The sequence below is a fragment of the Fusarium fujikuroi genome, chromosome FFUJ_chr03 (assembly GCF_900079805.1).
Source record: "Fusarium fujikuroi IMI 58289 draft genome, chromosome FFUJ_chr03".
Lineage (NCBI taxonomy): Eukaryota > Fungi > Ascomycota > Sordariomycetes > Hypocreales > Nectriaceae > Fusarium > Fusarium fujikuroi.
The window spans coordinates 1,408,189-1,431,557 of record NC_036624.1 but is presented as its reverse complement, the minus strand read 5'-3'; the positions used below and the strand labels follow the sequence as shown (position 1 = coordinate 1,431,557).

At 48.2% G+C, this 23,369-nt stretch overlaps 8 protein-coding genes, besides 1 other annotated feature; 4 read left to right on the top strand and 4 right to left on the bottom strand.

Annotated features, from left to right (window-relative positions):
* Nucleotides 1-1,092: 1,092 nt before the first annotated feature.
* FFUJ_02585 (probable protein CGRA (conserved fungal nucleolar protein)) lies at nt 1,093-1,564 on the top strand (the record flags this gene model as incomplete). XM_023574333.1 has 3 exons in its annotated part: nt 1,093-1,165; nt 1,224-1,369; nt 1,424-1,564. 3 exons carry the CDS (start codon nt 1,093-1,095, stop codon nt 1,562-1,564), a joined length of 360 nt encoding a protein of 119 aa, XP_023427708.1.
* Nucleotides 1,565-2,498: 934 nt separating this feature from the next.
* Nucleotides 2,499-3,628, top strand: FFUJ_02584 (uncharacterized protein; the record flags this gene model as incomplete). XM_023574332.1 has 2 exons in its annotated part: nt 2,499-2,917; nt 2,971-3,628. 2 exons carry the CDS (start codon nt 2,499-2,501, stop codon nt 3,626-3,628), a joined length of 1,077 nt encoding a protein of 358 aa, XP_023427707.1.
* A 2,060-nt stretch (nt 3,629-5,688) lies between these two features.
* Nucleotides 5,689-8,862, top strand: FFUJ_02583 (putative sorting nexin VPS5-like protein; the record flags this gene model as incomplete). XM_023574331.1 has 7 exons in its annotated part: nt 5,689-5,830; nt 5,905-6,134; nt 6,190-6,760; nt 6,814-6,965; nt 7,017-7,270; nt 7,319-8,162; nt 8,215-8,862. 7 exons carry the CDS (start codon nt 5,689-5,691, stop codon nt 8,860-8,862), a joined length of 2,841 nt encoding a protein of 946 aa, XP_023427706.1.
* A 1,164-nt stretch (nt 8,863-10,026) lies between these two features.
* FFUJ_02582 (probable succinate dehydrogenase (ubiquinone) flavoprotein precursor, mitochondrial) lies at nt 10,027-12,298 on the top strand (the record flags this gene model as incomplete). XM_023574330.1 has 6 exons in its annotated part: nt 10,027-10,071; nt 10,175-10,229; nt 10,287-10,363; nt 10,419-10,747; nt 10,802-12,025; nt 12,079-12,298. The coding sequence occupies 6 exons, from the start codon at nt 10,027-10,029 to the stop codon at nt 12,296-12,298; spliced, it is 1,950 nt and encodes a 649-aa protein (XP_023427705.1).
* Nucleotides 12,299-13,611: 1,313 nt separating this feature from the next.
* On the bottom strand, nt 13,612-14,422 carry FFUJ_02581 (uncharacterized protein; the record flags this gene model as incomplete). XM_023574329.1 has 3 exons in its annotated part: nt 13,612-13,768; nt 13,852-14,093; nt 14,150-14,422. The coding sequence occupies 3 exons, from the start codon at nt 14,420-14,422 to the stop codon at nt 13,612-13,614; spliced, it is 672 nt and encodes a 223-aa protein (XP_023427704.1).
* Nucleotides 14,423-14,900: 478 nt separating this feature from the next.
* FFUJ_02580 (related to dityrosine transporter) lies at nt 14,901-16,567 on the bottom strand (the record flags this gene model as incomplete). XM_023574327.1 has 4 exons in its annotated part: nt 14,901-15,073; nt 15,133-15,991; nt 16,041-16,246; nt 16,300-16,567. 4 exons carry the CDS (start codon nt 16,565-16,567, stop codon nt 14,901-14,903), a joined length of 1,506 nt encoding a protein of 501 aa, XP_023427703.1.
* A 439-nt stretch (nt 16,568-17,006) lies between these two features.
* Nucleotides 17,007-17,078, top strand: a tRNA (tRNA-Met).
* A 316-nt stretch (nt 17,079-17,394) lies between these two features.
* Nucleotides 17,395-18,739, bottom strand: FFUJ_02579 (related to ERJ5 Endoplasmic Reticulum located J-protein; the record flags this gene model as incomplete). XM_023574326.1 has 3 exons in its annotated part: nt 17,395-17,682; nt 17,730-18,607; nt 18,667-18,739. 3 exons carry the CDS (start codon nt 18,737-18,739, stop codon nt 17,395-17,397), a joined length of 1,239 nt encoding a protein of 412 aa, XP_023427702.1.
* Nucleotides 18,740-19,235: 496 nt separating this feature from the next.
* On the bottom strand, nt 19,236-21,674 carry FFUJ_02578 (uncharacterized protein; the record flags this gene model as incomplete). Its single annotated transcript, XM_023574325.1, has 1 exon — nt 19,236-21,674. One exon carries the CDS (start codon nt 21,672-21,674, stop codon nt 19,236-19,238), a length of 2,439 nt encoding a protein of 812 aa, XP_023427701.1.
* Between the last annotated feature and the right edge of the window lie 1,695 nt (nt 21,675-23,369).

The window sequence follows — 23,369 nt, the reverse complement described above, 5'->3', positions numbered from 1 at the left end:
GCATGTTCTCAGTTGTAGCCTTATGATGGACGCTTCCTTCGAAATGTCTCTCACAAGACTCCACATTGTAATATCTCTGCCTTTCGGAAATGTCTCTGTAATCTAATAATGCACGGCAATTACACGCATGCATTTGCAATACTGTTAATTAATCTAATTACATAGTAAGCACCATTGGAGTGCGTACGTCAACAACATGCTTTTGGACAGTAATAGGCTCATGGTTTGGCCGAGGCCATCTCCCTTGATGCATACTCATACGGTTGGCCCCCCTTTCATACAGACAGATGCCTGACATGAACGTAAACGGACATGCAGCTGGCAATACGAACAGTCATTCATTACCCCTGCTCCAATCACATCACTTGATCAGCATCTTAACGGTTAGCTTCCATGCATCGAAGTCAAAGCCACCTGCGAGAAACTGCAAACTAGAAATCCTTGTAAACCTTGGCTGGCTAGGTGAGGTAAGAAAACCCAAGACCACGATCCTGCGTGACAAAAATACTTGGGTGACCACAGAGTATAAGGTTTAGAAGATTTGATTGGTATTATTAGCCCTTTCCTTGAAGGTCTCGGGTCTTTTTGCTCCGCTTACTGGATCTGAGGCTTACAAGTTCACAGCTGAAAGACGTAGCCAATAGCGTAGATTCTCCCTCGACTGACAGTTAAGCAGGGACGGGATGGCACATTATTGGAAGACTCGTCAGCGCCGAAAAAAGCCAGACGGACGAACTATTGAATGGAGCAAAGAATAACCGAACCGAGGCCAGTTCAACCTTTGATTATTATCAGGATTTCATCTGTAGGGGCCAGAAGTCTTCCGATCGTGAAACAAAAGCACCAAGCGACGTGACAAGATCGCCCCCTTATCTGCCCCTGAATTAAAGTGTGGGGAGGTCCCTGGACCCTTGATTTGAGCCACAGTTCTGGACCAGATGTGGGGGCGCACAGCCACAGTTTTATCGTGATCCTCACCGCCTCTAGGATAGTGCCCCGCTGCAACATTTTTTGACTGGCAGAAAAATTGGTGAAGCGCAAGATCGCTCAAACGACACGCCTCGGTATCAAAGACAGATACACAGCAACAGTATGTCTGATACGGAGAAAACAAACTTGAATCCCGCTCCTGCGGCGGAAAAGACTCTCGGCATGCGCAAGAATGGTAACATCAACCCCCAGCATGGGTTGTATATGGATTCACCAAGCTAACTGTTCCGTAGGCAAGCAATGGCATGCCCCCAAAAAGGCGTTCCGACCTACCGCTGGACTGAAGTCATATGAGAAGCGAACGCAAGAGCGAGCTCTCATGGCGCAAGTCAAGGCCAAGGAGAAGGAGATGAAGGACGAGAAGGAACAGGAGCGCCAGGTAGGCCCAGATTCTCCTCACATTAGACGAAACATGATCTAAATTAAGAAACAGCGCAAGATTGCAGCCATTAAGGAGAAGCGAGCAAAGAGGGAGGAGGCTGAGCGATACGAGAAGATGGCCGAGAAGATGCACAAGAAGCGAGTCGAGCGACTAAAGCGCAAGGAGAAGCGAAACAAGCTAATCAACTCATGATCTTGGGAAGGCTTTGGTGGTTGAAATTTGATTGGAGCAGACATACATCGACAGCACTATGATTTACGATGCGGTATACCTCAGACTACAACTTGAAATGGAAAGATTAGGTTAGACAATACGGGAGCAGCACAATATACCTGGGCGTTGGAATATGCGATCAAATCTTGGCAGATCAGTTAACGAGTTCTCTGACCATCGAGTGGTTATTCGTCTTCATGTGATTAAAGATTCCAAAAAATCATATTCATCATGAATTCATAGATCGGCTGGTTCGGGACTGAGTCGAGCTCTAGCTGAGATTCTTTTGTTGTAGGAGAGCCAACTAAAAAGTTTCAGGGGAGCGCAATGACATGAGGTCCACAGATCTAAAATTCCAAGTTGACGAAAGCAACATGCGTGAATCTTCTAGTAGACCCATCCTAGCCATCCATCTACTGGTTTCTTTGGGGATCTTGGTCTTAGTTGAAGACCGCCATTGTGGATATCGTGGTGACTATGACACCATTCTGAGCTTGACCAACCGATGGCACATGTCATGACATTCGAGCTGTTTTCAATATTTCGAAAGGAAGACTATATACCTCTACCAGCATATGATACTATTGAAAACGTATTCGGATACTATCTGCATCTCATGTGGAGATGTTTCGATCTTGTATGCATCTACAATTCAAGTGACATGTGAAACTGCCGGTTTGCAGGGGTCCACTAAACCACACCCGAAGTTGACCATTCGACGATCGCCTGATGCAACCACGCAACAAACCTGGAATTCTACTGCTCCAAACCCTCTTTTGGGTAACCCACCCATTCATGCGTCACAGGGTCCAGGCATAGAGTTTTTCTCACGACCTACAGTACGGTCACTATAGCTGCAGGCAGGACGAATCGGGATCAGCCACACTACCAACGGGGAAATACCGCTCACGCCATGGCCTCAGCAGGCTTTACGAGTCCCCGAGACTCTACAAACTCGGTCTCCAGTGTTCGTTCCAGCAGCCGACATCAGTTGAAACGATCCATCACCGAGCTCGCGTCGCCCGTGAAGCTCAGCCGTCGAGAGAAGAAAGAACGCGATCGATATAATGAGGACCGCGCCGTGCATCCGCACCACATCTCAATCTCACATCCCGTATCTGCGAACCCACAATATCAAGGCAGAGCATCAATAGACATCATGACACGCTCGGAAGGCGTCACGCCGTACATGAGCCCCGACCAGAGTCGGAGGCCAAGCTTGATGCTTTCGCGAGAGGAGGAGAACAGAGCTCTTATCGTCCTTGCTCCGCCGGAACCCAAGACCAAGGAGAAGATATTGGAAGATCAGGCTAAAACGTCCTCTCAGGTCGAGTAAGATGCTGCAAATATCCTTTTCTGGTGCTACATAGCTGACGCATTCATAGGGGCCTGAAGCAATCCCTGGTCGAGCTTGGATCCTTCTCTACGTCCACAGCCCGGCGACTTGACGAGACATACTATGCGGTTCTTGAGAAGATGAGTACGCTCCAGTCGACTGTTTCCGCCTTGAAAGAGTTGGCGGAGGAGTCTCAGAGCATCCATCGAAATTTTGAGAAGGACGCTTGTGAAATTGAAAACGATATCACATCGCAGATTGCAGCAATGGGCCAGTTCAAGGAGCACCAGGAGAACATCGAATCACTCACGACCCGTGTCCAAGATGGCCGCGCAAGGATCCGCGCTCTCAGCGATCGAGTCGATATTGTCCGAGAGCAAGTTGAGCTCTGGGAGCGTCTAGACAAGGAGTCCCAGGACAAGACACGGTTGAGGTTGAGAGCTATCATCATATGCATCACGGTTGTGTTCCTTGCAGTGGTGGTTCTGTTCTTCGGTGCTCAGTATGTCTCAAGACATAGTTCCCTCTTGGGTAGTGATAACTCGAGCACACCTCATGTTGCAGAGTCTATCATCCAGTCGCATAAGGGAGCGGCACATCCATCATTGTCTCTCCGAAGACCTGAGAAGAGTGGCATTCCATATTCGAAGAGGAAGCAGGTGCATACGCATGCAGAGGAGGAGCTTCGTGTTTTCGACGAACTGTGAGATTGTCGGTTCTCGTTTTAATTGCTTTCATTCGATACCCATCATAGCGCGCGCATTGCATAACTCATTGATTCCCTTTGTACTGGCAGGATTTTAATAGATAGTTGATTTACATCGAGATTGTTCTTCAATAAAGCACTACCTCAATATCGATATATCCTTTGGTTTGTAGATAAAGCAATTGTGGTCGATCAACTTACCCTACATCAGTCACAAGAAATCTTTCAAAGAGTATCGACTCGATGCACAATAACTAACACCGAAACCAATTCTGTACGCGGCTATTGCAAGCATCATAGCTAACGGTGGCATGCGATCATTGCTACATAGATATGAGGCATCTGGCATGTTTGCATTGCTCAAACTAACGAGAATCCCACGTGTCCTCGCTCACTGGATGCCTACAGGCATGTCAAGCCTGACATTCGTGTCGCTGACTCTTATTCCATAGGTTATTGATAATTTGTGATGCTAAGATACCTACCTAGCTCTCTCATTGGGAACATCTCCGTTTTCCCTCTTCAAGCCAACAACTCCTGCGCCGAGCCGCTTCCGGCGCCACACTTCGGAGCCTCCGTGTCACCCCCACCGCCGAGCCGTGTCCCGGAGTCAGTCCCCCAATGGTTTGGTACAGCTCTTCTTTGACCCAAATTGCCAAGGATTAGAGAATCGAATTGGTTGACAAAGGCCGAACGTTCTCCGTGAAACTGTGCTGATGAGCCCAGAACCTAGACAGAGCGTTTTGAGCTTCTTTGTGACTTTATTTACTGGAGGCAAGGCTACCCGACACCATCGAAATTAACAGGGAGACCAAATATTAAGAGCCTCCCAGGGCTGTGACATATCATAAATAATGTCCGGAACGTTCCCATTAAGCAACTCATGTACTCCGTAAGGAGCTGGTCAATAAAGCACAGACTCGGCATTGCGTAACTCATCGTGGCGGGGCAAAAGAATCTCCCTCTGATTCCCCATTCTGGTACATATTTCGATGATTGGCTTACTCGTAAGAAATGCCCAATCTCTTATTATTCCACGGCGTAATCCCGTGCTTGGTCCAAGTTCTCAGCAGCCACAATGTCAACGCAGATGGAGTGGATATCACCGTGGCCCGCGTGGCTTATTTATATTCATCAAGGTCGAAATGAGACTGATATTCGGATCAACAAACAGGATCGGCTGCCTGTTTTAGATGCCGAACGGGCTGATCAAACGGGCTGATCAAACGAGATGAGTCGTCGTCACTGTAGTGCTGACAGTTTTCGGCAGCGGATAGGGAGTTCAAAAACCGTGAGTCTATGAAGCTAGAGAACTCCTTACAACAAAGGCCCGTTGGGAGTTGCTTGGCATCAGTCTATAGATTGTATGAAAGCCCCCTTCGTATTGATAATAATTCATCACTAAAATGTCTGTTCAGCCTTACATTAGGCGCCCAGGACCATTGACCATAACAGAAACTCAATAGCCGTTACATTAGTCTGATATCAAAAAAGTTTGACTGTCATGCCGGGCTTCCATAACACGGCAAAAAGGACCCGAAAAAGCAGGGTTGTGAGAGTCTGGGCGAGTGGCTTGGTACTTGGCGACACACGTCATGCCCCTCGCTTTGGCGCTTATTACACGCAAGTGCACAGCGTGAGGAGTACCTTAAAAAGGTTGAGGTCTATAATGCAAAGGAAGAAAAGCTTCATCACTTGAGGTTCTGTTCCTTTGGCCGTTCCGTTCGTGATACCCTGAAGCAGACGCTGATGTGAGTCCCTATCAACAGCCGACAACATTACGTAGCTGCGCCCCATAAGGCGCTTTTTAGCGTCCAGTACTAACGATGGAAGCTTACTGCAGCTTTGCCCCGCCAAACGAAAGCAGACCAAGCCAACAATATTCCGGACGTTCTTCTGACGCAAATCTACCTACCCCAACTTCGCCGAGTCTTCTACATACATCGATATCAATTTACAACGGACATTGATAGCGGCCTACCTTCTGAACGTGAAATACCTTTCTCTCCCTTACAAGACATACACGAAAAGCTCCCTATAATCGATTGTTGCGCAAGAGACATGGCTGCTGAGGCCAGAGATACGCCCGCAGTTGTTGAGGATGCTCCCGCGAATCCTCCATCTACCGTTGACCTCCCAGTGCGATCAAAGCAAGATGCTACGCCGCCACCAGGCCAGGCGTTGACCGGCAAGCAAGAACACTGTAAGTGTTGCAATGCGCAGTAATTTGCGACTAAATGCGGTTTACCAGATGCTGATATATGCTTTACGTATTAGACCTCAAGAGAGAGCTTATTTCGGAGCAGGTAAAGTGGGAAATAAACGAACTCAATTCTACCACCGCCCTCCAGCGCTTCGGCGCGCCATTTCGATCCGATCATGGTGAAGTCCCTCCTGAAGAATCCGAACTGCCCATTCTGCGTTACATCTTCGTCCACCATGTTCGCGACTTTCCCTTCCTTGATAAGGCGCGCGAGAAGGAGTTCTGGCAGGACAAGCTTCAAGTGGTGAGTAATGATGACGCGATTTGTCCATGGTCGATCTGATGCTAACGAACTACAGTTCCTCGAGTCGTTCGCAGGAAAGCAGATTTCATCGTCGGAGGATCGCCTAGAGGAGACGAAGCGACGAAAACTCGCCATCAAGGCCAGGAAACTGGTTGAGCTTATGATGGTCTCTGGAATTGGAACATCGTCAGGATTCGAGGAGCGCATTCGGTTTTCAGAGATTGAGATTGTTGACAGCAATGCTATCGACACTGGTGTTATGCATACTCTGCCCGAGGGCAACTACATTAATGGCTGGGATGTCAATGTCGCAGGCGTGCGAGTCACCCAGGTCAAGCATACGATCCGAAAGCACAAACACGCCGAATTTATTCTGCGTATCAAGAAGAAGGGAGAATTGGAGCACTATGTTGGTCGAAGATATAGCGACTTTGCCAAACTTCACAGCCGATTGCGACAAGAGCTTCCTGGTCGAGTCGTCCCAGAAATGCCCAAGAAGAACAAGTCAGATACTACAACAACTATCGCCTTTACATCCATGTTCAGCAACGGAAACGAATCAGATGCTTCCTCCATTTCTTCAGTTTCGACAAGACCTAATGGCTATTCATCTATGTTGACGCCTGGTACGACCCACCCCATTTCTGTTGGATTTCTTACTTATGCTAACTTTATAAAGGTCACCGTAGGGCCGGGTCTGCGGCATCATTCAGATCGAATCGATCCAAGGGGCTTAATTCCCCTAGAGTTCCATCTCCTCGCGTGTCCACTGAGGGAGGAAGACTTAGCCCTGCCGTCCGCCAGGATTCGGATAAGTCAGATAAATCAGAGGTATGGGTGATACAATACACGCCTTCCACAGCCAACTAACAAGATAAATAGACTGTTGTTCTATGGCGTGAAAACCAAAGAATTTCACTTAGGGCGTTCTTGCGATCTGTACTCCACAACCCCCAATTTGCTAATACCAAGGCTATGCAAGACTTTCTGAGTGGCGAGCCCATTACCCCCACAGACGAGGATGTTGAAGATATTCTTAGAAGGAAAGAGGTGGATGAGAAGCGCATAGAAGAGCAAAAGCAATTCTATGAAATCGCGAGGAAACGAGCCGCCGAGCTTGATGAGTACATGGAACAGTGAGTGTTGAACCACACCGGCCATTAGCCTGAGCTGACATCTTCCAGGTTCCGTCGCGATATAGTAGAACACAACGGACTTACCATGCTCTTCAAAGAGATCAAGGAAAAGGAGACGATCCAGGATCTTAGTATCCAATATCGAAAGTTTGCCGAGTGGCTTCGTATCGAGATTGCTGCCGTCATTTACCACCTCTTCCTAGCTGAGGACAACTCCCCTGAGCTCTTTGCTCAGGCGAGACGTATTCACTCTCTCATCCCATACTCGGTTATCAAGAACGTTATCCGAATTGCAAACCCCGCAGCAGTCATGTCTGGTGTCTTGGACATCTTCCTAGCTCAACCATTTGGTACACGGTCATTGATGCAGAGAATTTTCTCACTTACGCTTAACGATGGTATTAAGAGCTTCCAAAAGTCGATCGATATCCTCGCTAGCAAGATTGATGATCCTGTTTTCTCGGACAAACTCTACAAGTACACACATGCTGAAGAACACATCAAGGTCGCCATTCGTGAAGAGGCTGAGGCAGATGATGTGGACTTGATCGTGGCGATTATGAGATCTGATCTCATTGAACCAGGGCTTACAGGAGAGCAAATCCAGAGGCTCTACAACGCATATGTCGCTTTCAACAACGCCGTGGAGAATATCGACGAGGAGCTGCGCCAGGGCGCTCAACTGTTTTCGTACATGAAGCAGTACTTGAAGCTGTGCACAAGACAGAGGGACAAGGAGATGATGCTCCAGTTGATCGAGGAGCCGGTAACCCTCCAGCTATTCCGAGACCTCTTTACCATCTTCTACGAGCCTCTCGTACGAGTCTACAAGTCGGCAAACGTGTACAATAGTGTTACTGACTTCGCTGTCTTTATCGATGACATGATCCAGGTGAGAGAAGCAGCTACCCCCGATTGGAAACTGCATGCTAACATATGTATAGGTCGTGGACAAGTGCAGAGAGCAAGACGCATCGGCGGATCCAAACCAGACTGTTCAGGCTTTTATTGATCTTTGCCAACGACATGAGCACAACTTTTACAAGTTTGTCCATGAAGTGCATACTCACGATAACGGCCTCTTCACACAGCTCATGGGCTGGATCGAAGGTATCCTCGAGTTCTTACGAAAGGGTCCTAAGAACGGAACCCTTAATGTCAACGCCTTGTTCGAGGGCGGTGTCAGCGCTGGAATTCTGGATAAAGACAAGGCAATTGCAGAGATCAACTCTCTTATTGCATGGCAAGAGGCTCGAAAGAAGTGGCACAATGATAAAACGAGACAGAAGATGGCAGCCGAGGGCCATGCAGGAAGTGACATGATGCCAACGGCAATGGCTTTCAACTCATCAGACTTTGGATTAGACAGCGAAGACCTCGAGGATATGGCTTATGATGATGGCTCAGAAGATGAGGCAGAGGCAGAAGCGGAAGATGAGTTGGATCCCATCGAGGCTGAGAGGCGACGCAGAGCCAAGCGACAGGATCGCTTGCGACGAAGCGCTGGAGAGCCCGTTAAGCCTCCTGTGGGAGAAGTTCACAAGCTGACCGACAATTTCCTGGTCATGCTTCGTGAGGTATTATCGAATTAGATTTAGTAAGATATCCTTGTTGCGGTTGCATACTACTTAGGAGAACGAGACGGAGTTGGCTGTGCTGATTCTGGCAGTATAAATGTACAGAGCGCCATGATTATAGAGTCAGGGAATGGTGGAGAATGGTAGAGCCAGTAGACGTCAAGATTCTATCTTTAATTGCTTCATTGAATGTCCTGGTATTTAAATGTGATGTACCTCATGTTTTATTGTGGCCTTAGAGGTCTAAGTAGAATGAAGGCGTAATTAGGAACGTCTCAACATCTGATCAAACCTTACGAACATATATATGATCGTAAGTCCCAGGCCTCCAACATGAGGTTTGGGTTAAGCGTAGTCTTTTATTGTCTGGGCTCATCACCGGAGAAAGAGGTCTCTTTCCAAGTTCTATTTAAACCCTGTGAGTTGTCAAGGCTGTAGACTGCAGTACGAAAACCGGACTTTGATGACCGGCCCCGAAAATTGGTTCCGGGCCGGGTCGTGTTGTTGTGACTGACAGCAGCTGGAGGTGGAGCCGTCAGCACATGCCGTTGGTATCGGAATAGGCGGGGGAAACGGGGAGCCGAAGGGCAAAATGTACACCCGCGGACACGTGATGAGATCCAATTGTCTTGAACGTCATGGATTTGTTAGACTCGCAGAGGCGAATCTTCCCGATCCATTGGGCTTTGATGTTGGATGAAGATCGAAGGAGGACAATAATGGATGTAGTATCATGAAAAACTGTTGAAAATTAAAAAACCAATTGGCTTCGACAACGACGCACCTCGGACTCAAGGAGCTCTATCATTTGACTGCACAGTGAGCCCAGCACAGGTCATTGACTTCCGAGTCCCTATATCTTCAGTGGCTTACAGCGTCCAGGTTCAGTAGGCGGCGAATAATCGGTGCTGCTAATAAGCCAACGCTGATTGGTTGGATCAACCGAGGAGCCGAGAGAATCCGTCCGATCGAGGCTCGCGAAGGACGAGAGACCCAAAAAAACATCAAGGGGAATTGTCGATTGGTTGGACAGTCAATTCAATCCATTCTCTCTCTCCTCCAAAACCACATCTAACAAAAGTCCTGCTCCTCCGCCACCCGAAGATATCGTCAAATACCACCCTTTCGATTCTCCCCGCGGATGCAGTTTGGTCTTGGTCATAGTGACTTTAGTTGATGATGGCTTCTTCTATGGCAATGAGGAGATTGGCCGTCGGCCCTGCTGTGAGTAGTCCCTGGTCTGGCCTCTGCGATGGCATCATGAAACCGATTGTCCACCGCAGGAGCTTCGTCAGCTCACCAATGCGCTTTGCTAACCTCTTGATAGTTCACGCGGGCTGCTAGGTTCCCTTCTCGAGCTTTCTCCACCACTCGACCTGTTGGTACGCTTTTCTCCGAATGCTATGCGCAGCTTTAAAATACTGACGAGCTGTCCACAGCCCGAGTTATCACAGGCAATGGTCCTCTGCGAGCCAAGGAGGCCTCTCCTTTCGTGAGCAACAAATACGCCGTCATCGTACGTCTACCCGATCATCCGCGAATCACAGATCTCGTCAATTGACACTTTTCAGGACCATGAGTATGATGCTCTCGTCGTTGGTGCTGGTGGTGCCGGTCTGCGAGCTGCTTTCGGTCTCGCTGAGGCTGGCTTCAACACTGCCTGTATCTCCAAGCTTTTCCCTACTCGATCTCACACCGTCGCCGCCCAGGGTGGTATCAACGCTGCCCTAGGTAACATGCACGAGGATGACTGGCGATGGCACATGTACGATACCGTCAAGGGTTCCGACTGGCTGGGTGACCAGGATGCTATTCACTACATGACCCGAGAGGCCCCCGCTTCCATTATCGAGCTTGAGAACTACGGCTGCCCCTTCTCGCGAACTGACGATGGCAAGATGTGAGTCTGGACTTTGAAATCCGCCCACACAACGGCTACTGACAATTCCATCAGTTACCAGCGAGCTTTCGGTGGTCAATCCAAGGAGTACGGAAAGGGTGGACAGGCTTACCGATGCTGCGCTGCTGCTGACCGAACCGGCCACGCCCTTCTTCACACGCTCTACGGACAGTCCCTGCGACACAAGACCAACTACTTCATCGAGTACTTCGCACTCGACCTGATTATGCAGGATGGTGAGTGCCGCGGTGTCCTCGCCTACAACCAGGAGGACGGTACCCTGCACCGATTCCTTGCCAACCACACCGTTCTCGCTACTGGTGGTTACGGACGAGCCTACTTCTCTTGCACATCTGCCCACACCTGCACTGGTGACGGCATGGCCATGGTTGCCCGTGCCGGTCTCCCCAACCAGGATCTCGAATTCGTCCAGTTCCACCCTACCGGTATCTACGGAGCTGGTTGCCTGATCACTGAGGGTTCTCGTGGTGAGGGTGGTTACCTCCTCAACTCTGAGGGTGAGCGATTCATGGAACGATATGCTCCTACCGCTAAGGATCTTGCTTCTCGTGATGTCGTTTCTCGATCTATGACCCTGGAGATCCGTGAGGGACGTGGTGTTGGTGCTGAGAAGGATCACATCTACCTCCAGCTCAGCCATCTCCCCGCTGAGATCCTTGCTGAGCGTCTGCCTGGTATCTCTGAGACCGCCGGTATCTTCGCTGGTGTTGATGTCCGCAAGCAGCCCATTCCCGTTCTTCCTACCGTCCACTACAACATGGGTGGTATTCCGACACGATACACTGGTGAGGTTCTTACCGTTGACGAGAAGGGTGAGGACAAGGTTGTCCCTGGTCTGTACGCTTGTGGTGAGGCCGCTTGTGTGTCTGTCCACGGTGCTAACCGCCTGGGTGCCAACTCTCTTCTCGATCTTGTTGTCTTCGGCCGTGCCGTTTCGCACACCATTCGTGACAAGTTCAACCCCGGTGACGCCCTGAAGCCCGTTGCCGCTGATGCTGCTTCCGACCACATCGAGGTCCTCGACAAGGTCCGAACTGCTGATGGTCCCAAGAGCACCGCTGAGATCCGACTTGCCATGCAGAAGGCTATGCAGACTGATGTCAGCGTTTTCCGAACCCAGGAGAGTTTGGATGAGGGTGTTCGCAAGATGAAGGAGATCGATGCCATGTACAGCCAGGTTGGCATGAAGGATCGCAGCATGATCTGGAACTCTGATCTCGTCGAGACCCTTGAGCTCCGCAACTTGCTCACCTGCGCGTAAGTTACGACTCTTTCATGACACACTGAAGTAATACTGACACTTTATACAGCATCCAAACTGCCACCTCTGCCGCCAACCGAAAGGAGTCTCGTGGTGCTCACGCCCGCGAGGATTTCCCTGAGCGAGATGATGAGAACTGGATGAAGCACACTCTTTCTTTCCAGAAGGAGCCCCATGGCAAGGTCGACCTGGCATACCGAAAGGTCATCGCCAACACCCTGGACGAGGCCGAGTGCAAGCCCGTGCCACCCTTCAAGCGTGTGTACTAAGCGATTGCGAAGGAAGTACTTGGGAAGGAGTTTTTGTTAGCTTGTTGGGAAACTTGGCATGCATGATTCTACGCAGGGCAGCGTCTCCTTTGTGACAAGATGTGCGGTATATATATCCTTTGGGAAGAGGAGGCGGACATGATAAGTAGCGAGAGAATGGTCTCTGTTGGGTCTTAGGATGAAGACTTGGCAAGGGGCGTGTATTTGTCGACATTTTGTAGTTCAAAAGAAGTTAAGAGACTTAAAAAGAAGATTTTCTATGTACCTTGTGTCACTGTGTCTATAGCCTATCGTTTTGCTTGGTAAGATTGATACATTCGTTCAAGAGCCTAGGTAATTTTGGTTTCTCCTTCAACCCTTGTTCATCATTAGACCCGTCAAATGTTGGTCTAATTCTTGGAGGCTACAAGTTGGACCCAATTTTGAATTTCTTAGGGGCACCACACCAAATTCAATGATCGATGGGCAGAATAGTGCGTTCACGTATTTGATGGAGTTGTGTCTGCGGTGACTAGGCCTATGCCATTGTTCTCTCCGTCCAACGCTGAGGTGTTTCTGTTGTCCGCGAGGAGTGTAGTCCAGAACAAAGGATCTCAATACAATCATTACATACAAGAGGCAACGTTCATTGAATTTACTAATTACAGTGAAATGTTGCAATGGTCATCTCTATTATAAAATGGCACATTCTTTCGTCGTCGTAGTCTCAAACCTACAGCCCATCTCAACTTCCTAAGCACTAGACTTTGCATCTGAGCAGCCAAACCCAACTCTCGTCCTAAGCTCGTCACCACTGCTCTTCAGGTACGCAGTAGAATCTCATAAAAGTTACGTGACTACAAATATCACCTATCACCGGGCCCGCCCCATCCAACATGTGTCGTCAAGTCATCCGCGTTGCCTCGTGCTGGCTCTGTAACTCCAGACTCGAACCCTTTGGTCGATTCTTCCCTTGCGGCAATGTGATCACTGCAGGGAAAAAGGGCTGCGGCATTTTGGATCTGGAGGAAAACGTCGGCCCTGGGGATTTGCTATGCCATGTGTGCCTTAGGATCACTGATGGGGAAAACAAGCTCAACGAGAACCAGAAACTACCTGAGTCCCCCAAGATGGATGGAAGACGTGAGTTGGAAGTGATGGGGTAGAGACTGGACATTGAAAGCTACTGAGACTGAAAACTAGGAACAGGATAAAAAGGATGTAGTGGTGGTAGGGGTATATGCTATGCTTGTGTCTTATGGTGGGTGTTATATCTCTGAATGGTAAAATGCGTGGGAAACGAAACGCAACTTGCTAGCTGTCAACCAGCACAACTATCTGTTCGAGACAGAATCTTCGCTAAATAACAATCCTTCTTCCTCATCTCTGGGTATATCCGCCTCATTCCTCGCATAGTTGCTTCGTGATGTGGATGGCTTTGCTTGTGCTCTCTCGTAGTAAGCCACGAAAACTAGGATCAATTGAACGAGACTAAGGGGATAATTGTAAGTCAGAAAGGTGAAACTATGATGTTTTCTTGCTCCCCGAGGTCATAGTAGTAGTATTAGACTTACGCTTTGGTGATGCCGAAACATCCAAGGGCTCGTCTCCCAAGATGCGACTCGTCTGTGCTTGGGGCCGAGCCGGAAACTGGGTGATCCGCAGGACCGAAATAGCCGCTGAGGAGTGACAGGATTGCAAACAGAACGGCTAATGGAAGGTCGATGCAGAATCGTATGGAGGGGCTAAAGCTGTGGTATCTTCTGGTCCAGAGGTGAATAGAGTCCGCAAAGTTCCATATCAGAGCAAGGGTAGTCTAAGTTGTTTCTTCGTTAATAGGTGGCATAGTCATGAGAATAGACAGGTACGTACGACAACCCCGAAGAATATGATGGAGATTGTTCCATCACTAGAACTAGATGCCAATAAAGAGATAATTATAAGAAGAAGAGCGTCAACACAGATGGACAAGAGGCGAAGGTTGAGTCTGGCATTCTGTATATGATCTTTGGCTGGAAGAGATGATGTATCGTGAGCTGACAACGGTTGTACCTGTTCTCCAGGCCGGTCTAAAGGTTGATCTTGTGATGGTGTTGGGCTTTGTTTCGGAGCAGAATCGAAGTCGTCATACTGTGGTCCAGCCATTGTAAGTGGAATAGCCATCCTGCAGCTACGACTTCACTCGCTCAACAGAGATCCAGTGCCAAGATATGGAAAGAAGAAGATTGATGGGATCAGGCGAGATTACATAAGAGTAGAGCCGTCATCTTTTAATGCTTACCGCCCACAGCATAGTTAATGTTCAAACGAATCCTGAAGGAAGATGGATATATGTCTAGAGCCAGAGGACCCCTGTTTAGTTACCCGTGTACCCGTGCTACGCCGAATGAGGGGCTCATGGAGGCTCAACTTCCGAGAGTCTCTTTTAGTAGCCAAACTGAACTGACAAGGCAATCCCCTGTCAAGGTTCATAACCATGCCTATTGTCTCTTGGCGATGTTGCATTTTGAGGCTGATCCCAAGTAATTGACGGATAATGCGGCGGTAACTAGTGGAATTGTCGGCCCGTTGTCCGTCTACCTATAGAACAAACATCTCTATTTTGTATCGTATCCTCTCTATTTTACTTTTCCTCCTTCCTATTCTGCTCTTCGCCTTGTTCTTCATCTTCTGTCTGTGTTTGTGTTATCACGGGCTTTTCTCGTCGAGGATGCCAACCTCCTGTCCAGCCAATCCATCCCTTTTCCCTGGGTCCTCTCGCGACGGCAATCAAGATGGACAACCCAACGAATGCAACTGTTGATGATCACATTAGCAGTTTGCTTGCGAAAGAAGAGACCGCTGAGTTGACTTACTGCTGCATCCGCCGCTTCTCCTCCAGCCTCCACTAGCATATAGTCTGTTTCCCACTGCCGTGCCAGTCAATTGTCCAGCAAACACCAGGGCCATGTAAGCCGTGTTAACTCTATTACGTGCCTTGGGGTTGATGCTGAAGATGGCTGCGCGGTTCGACACTGCTGCTGTCTGCATACCGACATCGATACCGATAGCCTGAATCACAAGGCCGGCAACGGTAAAGTTTCCAGTGAAAGTTCCGACGATAGCTCCAGTCAACGCCAGGATCTGGCCGCCTATCGTCGGGAGTAGAGGTATATAACGATCAATCAACCTCCCAATCAAGGGGATCGACAAGATAGTCGCAAGCGCAGTCAGAGAAAAGAGACCAATCTGTAGGGATGTATAGTCATAAGGCGGAGAAGCGAGTAGAAACGTCAATGTTGTCCAGAACGACGTGAACACAGCTGACAGCGAAAAGGCAATGAGACAAGCCTGTATCAGAACAGGTTCAGTGACCATCATACGAGGAATAGACCAGAGAGCATAGAGATAGTTCAGCCCATCCGGATTGGTAGATGGATAGTCAGGCATGAAGCAGAAGAGCACAACCCCCATGAGGTACTGCAGACCGCAGGCCAGCCAGTAAATGTTGCGCCAACTTGTGAAATTCGCTACCACTCCGGAGAGCAACCTCGCCATCAACAGACCCAGCATAAGTCCTGATGTGACAATAGCGAGGAGAGATGCCTTTCGATGCGCTGGCGCAAAGTCTCCCACTAGGGGAACCATCAGCTGTGGTGTCACTGTGGTGGCACCGCATACAAAAGATAAGGCACGGAAGACGGTAAAGTCATTTGTCACACAGAGTCCTATCCACTATATGATGTCAGCTGCTGAATATAGCAACATGTTGCACAGAGCTTACCATTGTTGCAGTGGCCAGAACAAGGGCGATGATGAACGGGCGTCTTTCGAGAATATCCCCGAGTGGTAGAACAAAAATGAGACCAGCTGCGTAGCCCGACTGCAACAGCGTTGCAACCTGGGATGATTCTTCGTATGAGACATTGAAAGTGGCGGCTATCTTGTTGAGAATTGGCTGGTTGTAGTATAAGTTTGCAACTGTGATACCTGATGCCTATTTCTGTTAGTTAGCATGAGCTTCAATAGTTGAGGTGATTTACTTGCCAAGGCGTAGAGACAGCAGTGCCTCATAGACAAAGCTGGTGGCGACTCATCGTTCCATCGACAATTCTTTGGTGTCAATATCCTACGAAGTAAACTCGTTTCATACTTTGAAGACTGCAACACGACGTTGCTGGAGCCCGTTACTTCAGTTGACTTGATTGAATTGCGAACCTTGGTGTCCTCGGCTGAATCTTGACTCGGAAATGTTTCCGTGATGCTATCACCAGAGACATTTGGTCTCTCAGGTTGATTCGAGGACGTCATCGCTGCTCAACAGACACGTTGATGAGAGTTAAACAGAAACAAACGGTGATCAACAAATAGTCAACATGCTAAGAAACCCGAAAAAGGCGTCTCTTTGTGGGAGTTATATAAGAGATGATCAACAATGGCAAAAATTTAGCATGATTAATAGTCCTCAAAGTGGATTATTGTCTAACTACATATCCCCAATGGAGTTGCGGAATCGCAAGCACGGAGGGCAAGTATGGTGGTAATATATGAAAATGAATCTTACCATTAATTTAGAGTTTTACTTATAATATATGACAATTAAATCTACTTGTCTCAATCTCTTGAAAGGTACCATATTGCGATACTAATTCTAATTGAAGTTTGGTATTAATCTGTACTGTCAAGCTAGGCAGACTTCAGAAGATAAGCTATATAAATTGAAATTTATAGGGTAATCAATAACAAGAAAAGCAGCTTGGCGCAGTGGAAGCGCGCCGGGCTCATAACCCGGAGGTCACTGGATCGAAACCAGTAGCTGCTATCCTTATTTTTCTCTTTTGCTTTTTATTCATTGTCTGTAATTGCCTATATAGTATTGCTATGAATCAACACATTCAGTAATCAAGTCTCTTGAAATGATGCATTCATTGGAGTTATATTCTATTCACTATTACCAGTGGTCGGCACATAAATCTTTCATTGCCTTAATTCCTATCCCTTCAGTATGACATCTACCCTAACATGGCAAGCATTTTAAGATTTAATCGTCCTTTTGACAAAATACATCCTCCCCGTTTCACACCAACTCCATCCACTCCAAGCCCCAGTCAACTTTTGTTAGAAAGCATTCCCAAAGTTTACCTCTTCTTTCCCTTGCGCTTGTTAGCCTTGCCCTGCGAAGCGCCAGATGCCTTGGCCTTGGTGAGGGAATCAGTGCTCTTGTCAAGAAGCTCAAAGTCCTCGCCGGCAGAGTCGGTGCTGGGGGTGGGCTGGGGAACATCAGAGTCCTCATCCTCAGCGGGGATCTCGATCTCGAGGCCAGTGGGCTTCTTGGAAAGGAAGCGGCCAGCAGTGATGTTGAACAGGAAGATGGGAGCGCGGAAGACTGCGGTGTCCTTGATGGTGGGCTTGGCAAGCTCGTTGGGCTGTCACATGTTAGTTTAGTCATTTCGATGAGACTGTGATAACTTACATCAAGGAGGAACTCGTGGACCTCGCCCTCCTCATCCTCTCCCTCGAGGTAAACATCACCAAGGGAGTCAACAACAAGGATCTTGCCATTCTCAGCAACAACTCGCTTACGAGCACCAGTAGGTCCAGCAGCAGGGGTAGGAGTAGCAGTTCCAGAGGAAGCCTGAGCAGCACGGCGTGTCTTCTTAGCAGGACGAGCCCCATCGCGCTTGGCCGCCTTCTCCTGCATACGGCGCTCTCGTCGGTTCTGGGGCAGAGGGGGAGCCTCTTCCTCGTCGCTAGCGGGCGCGGGAGATGCAGCAGGGGCTGGAGCCGGAGCTGCGTCGACGCCAGGGATGTTAAGACCACCACCCCAAGCGGTGTCACGGGCGAACTTGATGTAGCGCTCGACAAACTCCTTCTGTCGCTTCCAGCTCATGTACAGAGTGAGGTAGTGAAAACCACCACCTACAACGAGGAAAAGGCCAACGATAACCGTGCCCAGGCCGGGGCGGTATCGGTTGTAGTAGTAATCGGTGCCCTTCCAGAGAGGGAAGCCATTGGAGAGGAAATGGTCGTATCGGTCGCGCTCGGGGCCACGGAGGATGTTGGCGATGAGGGAGAGACGAGCCTGAGCCTCGCCGGCCTTCTTCACAGCAGCCTTGATCTCAGCATTGGTAGGAGGCTTAGTCTTTGCGCCAGCCTTCTTGTCCTTTGCAGCCTTGGATCGCATTCCCTGTCTGACCTTGTCCGGGTGCAGATTTCGGGTCTGCTTGCGATAGGCCTTGGTAATATCATCGAGCGAGGCAGAGGGAGGGACGCCGAGGATGTCGTAGAAGTTGGCAGCAGGATCGGTCTCATACTTTGAGATCTCATCTCGAATGCGAAAGATTTCGCGATCTGGGAGGATGGGAATTAGTTAAGACATGAACCAGAGGGTAGTCCAGAGTAAAACATACCTTCTTTGCTCCAGGCGGCTGCCAAGGGGCTGAAGAGGGCGAGAAGCCCAACAGACAAGTACGAGATCTTCATCTTCAACCGTCGATGCGATGAAGAAGAGAGGAAGAAGCGGTACAGCAAAAGGGAAAAGGAAAAAAAGAAGACAGAGAGGAAGAGATGAGATGAGAGAGGGCAGGGGGCTGTAACGGTTCCTGGGCTAGAGCCTAGCTTAGATCTTCATCCCTACCTACCTCTAGGTACAGTACTTTTTTTTAGTGGAGGGGGGAGCCTATTGCAGAAGGCCAGCTGTCCTATACTGACTGCACTGGTCAAACTCACCCAATACAAACGCAAAGGAAAGCGCCTCAATTGAGGAGTTTGGCCAAACACAGGTGATTAGACGGGCTGTGATAACGTATTGCAATAAATCAATTGTTGCTGTAACCACTGTTTGTGGCTTTTTGGAGGCAACAAGACCCTTTATGTTGCACTATTTGGGGTCGTATAACAGGGGTTCGAGCATATCTACCCCTTCGGATACATACAATGGGCCTTTTTCAATTATTGATCCCTATTCAAAGCCATAATATCAACTGCCGGTGTCATACATGTCGACTCGATACTCGGACTCTTGCTGCAAATGACGCTTGAAGAAGTCCCTTTGACGAGCAAGACCATACTTCCCTCCTCCACAGCCATGTCCACCACCAGGAATAAATAGAAACTCATAATTCTTGCCCGCCTTGTTCAAGGCATTTGCCATCTGAAACGTCGAAGATGGATCGACATTATCGTCCAAATCTCCAACAATCAGCATCAAGGGCCCCTTGAGTTTCTTCGCGTGAGTTATGTTAGACGCCTTCTCATACGCCTCATCAACAGGGTATCCCATCCACAACTCGTTCCACCACAGCTTATCCATGCGGTTATCATGACAGCCTGAATCTGCGATGCCGGCCTTGAAGAAATCACTGTGATGAAGCATCCCTGCTACAGCGTTTTGTCCTCCTGCTGAAACGCCCATGATTCCCACTCGAGAGAGGTCCATCCATGGCCGTGAAGATGCCGCAGCTTTCAACCAAGCGATATGGTCTGGAAGTCCTGAATCACCAAGATTCTTATAGCAGACATCATGGAAGCCTTTGTTGCGCCAGTTTGTGCCCATTCCGTCAATTATCACGACGATGTACCCTTCATCTGCCCACCGCCGTCGATCCGAGAGAGTTGAAAATGCCTTGGGGACCCGAAAGTTATGAGGCCCCGCATAGATCTCATCAAACACGGGATATTTCTTGGTGCTGTCAAAGTCCACGGGCCGAATGATGATTCCGTATATAAGTGTCTTGCCATCCCGGCCAGGGGAAGCGAACCTCTCGGGAGAAGACCATCCCTTATCTTCCAGCTCTTTCGACTCAACCTTCTCAAGTGTCATTATCTCTTGCCCAGACTCGCTGTCACGGAGGACCGTTGTAGGTGGACAGTCAACCCTTGACCAAGTGTCTAACAAGTAACGCTTGTCTGGAGAGAAAGACCAAGAGTGAGTTCCATCTCCATCTGTGAGGATCTTGAAATCTGATCCATCGAAATTGACGCTTGCTAGATGTGCATGATAGGGGTCCTCACCGTCTTTGAGTCCATAGCCTCGCACCCAAATTCGACGACGCTCCTTGTCCACAAACTCTACAAAGTTGACCATCCATGACCCCTTTGTGATCTGGTTCTTGACCGAGCCAGTGACGAGGTCGATCAGATACACATGATTATATCCGTCACGCTCACTAGCCCAGATGAGTTCGTCAGAATCTCTAAGGAGCTTGAAGTACGACTTCGTATAGTCTACAAACGTGTGGCTCTCCTCTTCTATGAGCGCCCTGACACTTCCGTCAACTTTGATACCAATGACTCTGGTATGTTGATGTCCACGCTCGTTGATATAAAAGAGATATTCCTGAGTGTTACGGTTCCATTCCAGATTGCTTGCTTGGTAGGGATTCTTGAACAGCGAATCATCAGTTGCAACTTCGCTGTGCCTCTTGAGGTCAAAGAGCCGAGGTCTGTCGACCCTGACACGGTCACCTGGCTTTAGGTATGACTTTGTGTGAAGTTTTGGCTCAATCTGGTCTTCTGGAGATGATTCCACCAGATTGATATTGTGGTCTTGCCCGGGGGTGTACTGCCATGCGACTGCATGCTGCTTGTCTGGCGATATGTACAAGTGTCTTTTATCGTAAGGACTCTTTTCGTTTCCATTCTCAGATAGCTGAAAGGCTTCATCGTTCTCGCTTTTGAACCATACATTGAAGTCTTTGACATAGAGACATGGTCCGTTTTCGGGTTCCGTTGGTTCTTCATCTGTTTCAGAATCTTCATCGTCGCTCGGCGGGGATGCCTCAGGGATAGAGTCGCTGAGATGCTCGATGACAGCGACATGATTCCCCTCGTCAGGTGCTGAATAGACTCCCCTGTATTTTTCGTTCGACACATCGACCAGTCGCCAAACATGGCCCACGTATGTAATCTGTCGTTTGGTTTCGCCGTTCTTGATCGACATATACGGAACAGCTTTTGCTTTCCAATCTATCCAATATACCCTGAGGGTTTTGCCTGTGCGATTCACAAAGTCGACGGTGACTTGAGTGTCACTGTGTGCAGAAATTACTTCGTTTTGGAGTAGATGATCTGGTTTAGTGGTGAATTGTCCCTCCCATTCTTGTAGCAGATTGTTTGGCCCAAACTGCCACTTTCGATTGCCAAAGCGAAATCGAACACATGATTCGTCTGGGACTGGTTCAAACCAGTTGAAAGAAAGAGAGAATTGGTCAACTTCTTCGTTTGTCTTCTCGCGTAGAGCCTCAGCGAGTTTCTTCTGGTCAAACGCTAACTTGCGACTCTTTCCACGGACATCAACAAAGAGAAACTGGTATTTGTTTGGTGAGATATTCTGCTTATACCAAAATGCGTCGCCGCCCGGTAACCAGCGAGGCGTCACGTTCGTCGAGTCGATGTATTGCTGTGCTAGTTGCTCCATGACTTGATTGATAAAGCTAAAGAACAAAGGTGAAAGTGAGGTTCAAGAGGAGCAAGCAAGAGATGCTGTTGCCTAGACATGGTCATGGTCATCTTTTAGCTGAGGCATGCATGCGTCTGCGGGTAGTCCTATTGGGTGTCACGCGGTCATGAGCGGAATTCTATACATTTACTAATTTTAGGACGACTCTAATCTTGGGCCTCCTTAAGATAGGACATCAAGATTTAAGAGAATCCGTACTCGTATGCAGTAACGCCTGGTCAATACTGTCTTCTCCTTATCATTAAGTCAGTACAAGTTGGTGAGCTAATGCTTTACTTTTAATTAAGTATATATATATATAACTAAACTAAAACCAGAACTAAAAGTCACTTTAAACTTATTTACTCCTTATATTTATTATTAAATATATATAAAAAAAGGCCTTTTATATAACGTGGTTGATAAGTGAGTGGGTCATCCAAGTGAGTGGGTCACTTTCCTCAACCTTTTTAACCTACAGCTCAAAAAGCTCAAGCTGCAGTTTGAAAAGGCTGGCTTTTACTCGCTAAATTCCTCCCCAGATGACTTAAGAGCTACCTGATAAGTCCTTGCATTATAACTGCCTTTACCGCACACACCACAGCGCCAACCGCCCGGTCGCTCTGACCTTCCTTGACCACCACTTCTCGATAATTCGGCCACTACCTGCATATCAACATCTATCTAATTAATTACTTGCGATGCTTCCTGTATAGTTATAGTCCCCCCTTTCTGTAGTCTAGTCCTTTTTGCCTTATGGCGCCGGCTTAGTATCTTATTTGCGTCTTGAAGATTGCGAAGCTCAGCCCTTAATAAGATAACCTTATGCATAACTGCCTTTATTGCCTTAGTAGCTGACTTTAAAGCTTTAATAATAGACTCTGGGGAGCTACTATGATGCCTTCTGATTTGCCTTTTGAGGTATTTAGACTGAGATTGGGCCTCTATTACTGTCTTTAGGGTCTTTGAAGCCTATAGTGTTGATAGTTGAGTGGCCTCCTCGGGAGGCGTTGGGGTCCGTAGCTGTACATTAAGCTTTAAGATTACAGTTTCTAGGTTAAGAGGAGCAAGTCCAGCTCCTTTAAAACCCTCCTGGATATTACTTTCTGTAAAGGTAGCTTTAAATGCAGTATAAAAGGCAGAAAAGAACTTAGTCTTGGAAATATAAGTTATAGAGCATCTGATTAGATGCTCTATTTCTCGGCCATAAGCCTTTTTCAGCGGCCCAAAGCACCCAATATCGAGAGGCTGGAGTAGATAAGATGCATAAGCAGGCATACAGAGCGTGATAATCTTATTCTCCTTATAATATCTCTCGAAATCGGCTGAATGGTGGCTTTTATGACTATTGAGGATCAGGAGACGATAAGGACTAGTTAATCGGTTAGTTATAGACCAATTAAAGTGCTTTAGCCACTTAAGACCCAGCTCGTTATTTGTCTACCCATTTTGGCTTATTGCGATAACCTAATCGCCTAGGAGGTCGCATTCTCGGTATTAATTGGCAAGGTGATATTGGCCTGCACTAACGATAAACGGCATAATCGATTAACCTTCTGCATTAATTGCCTGGATTACAGTAATCTATTCCCGGTTTCTAGGCTATACTGATTTTGGCCTTCCTTGTGTTTCTAAACCTGTGATAGCCATTCTGGCCATAATAAGGCCTATTAT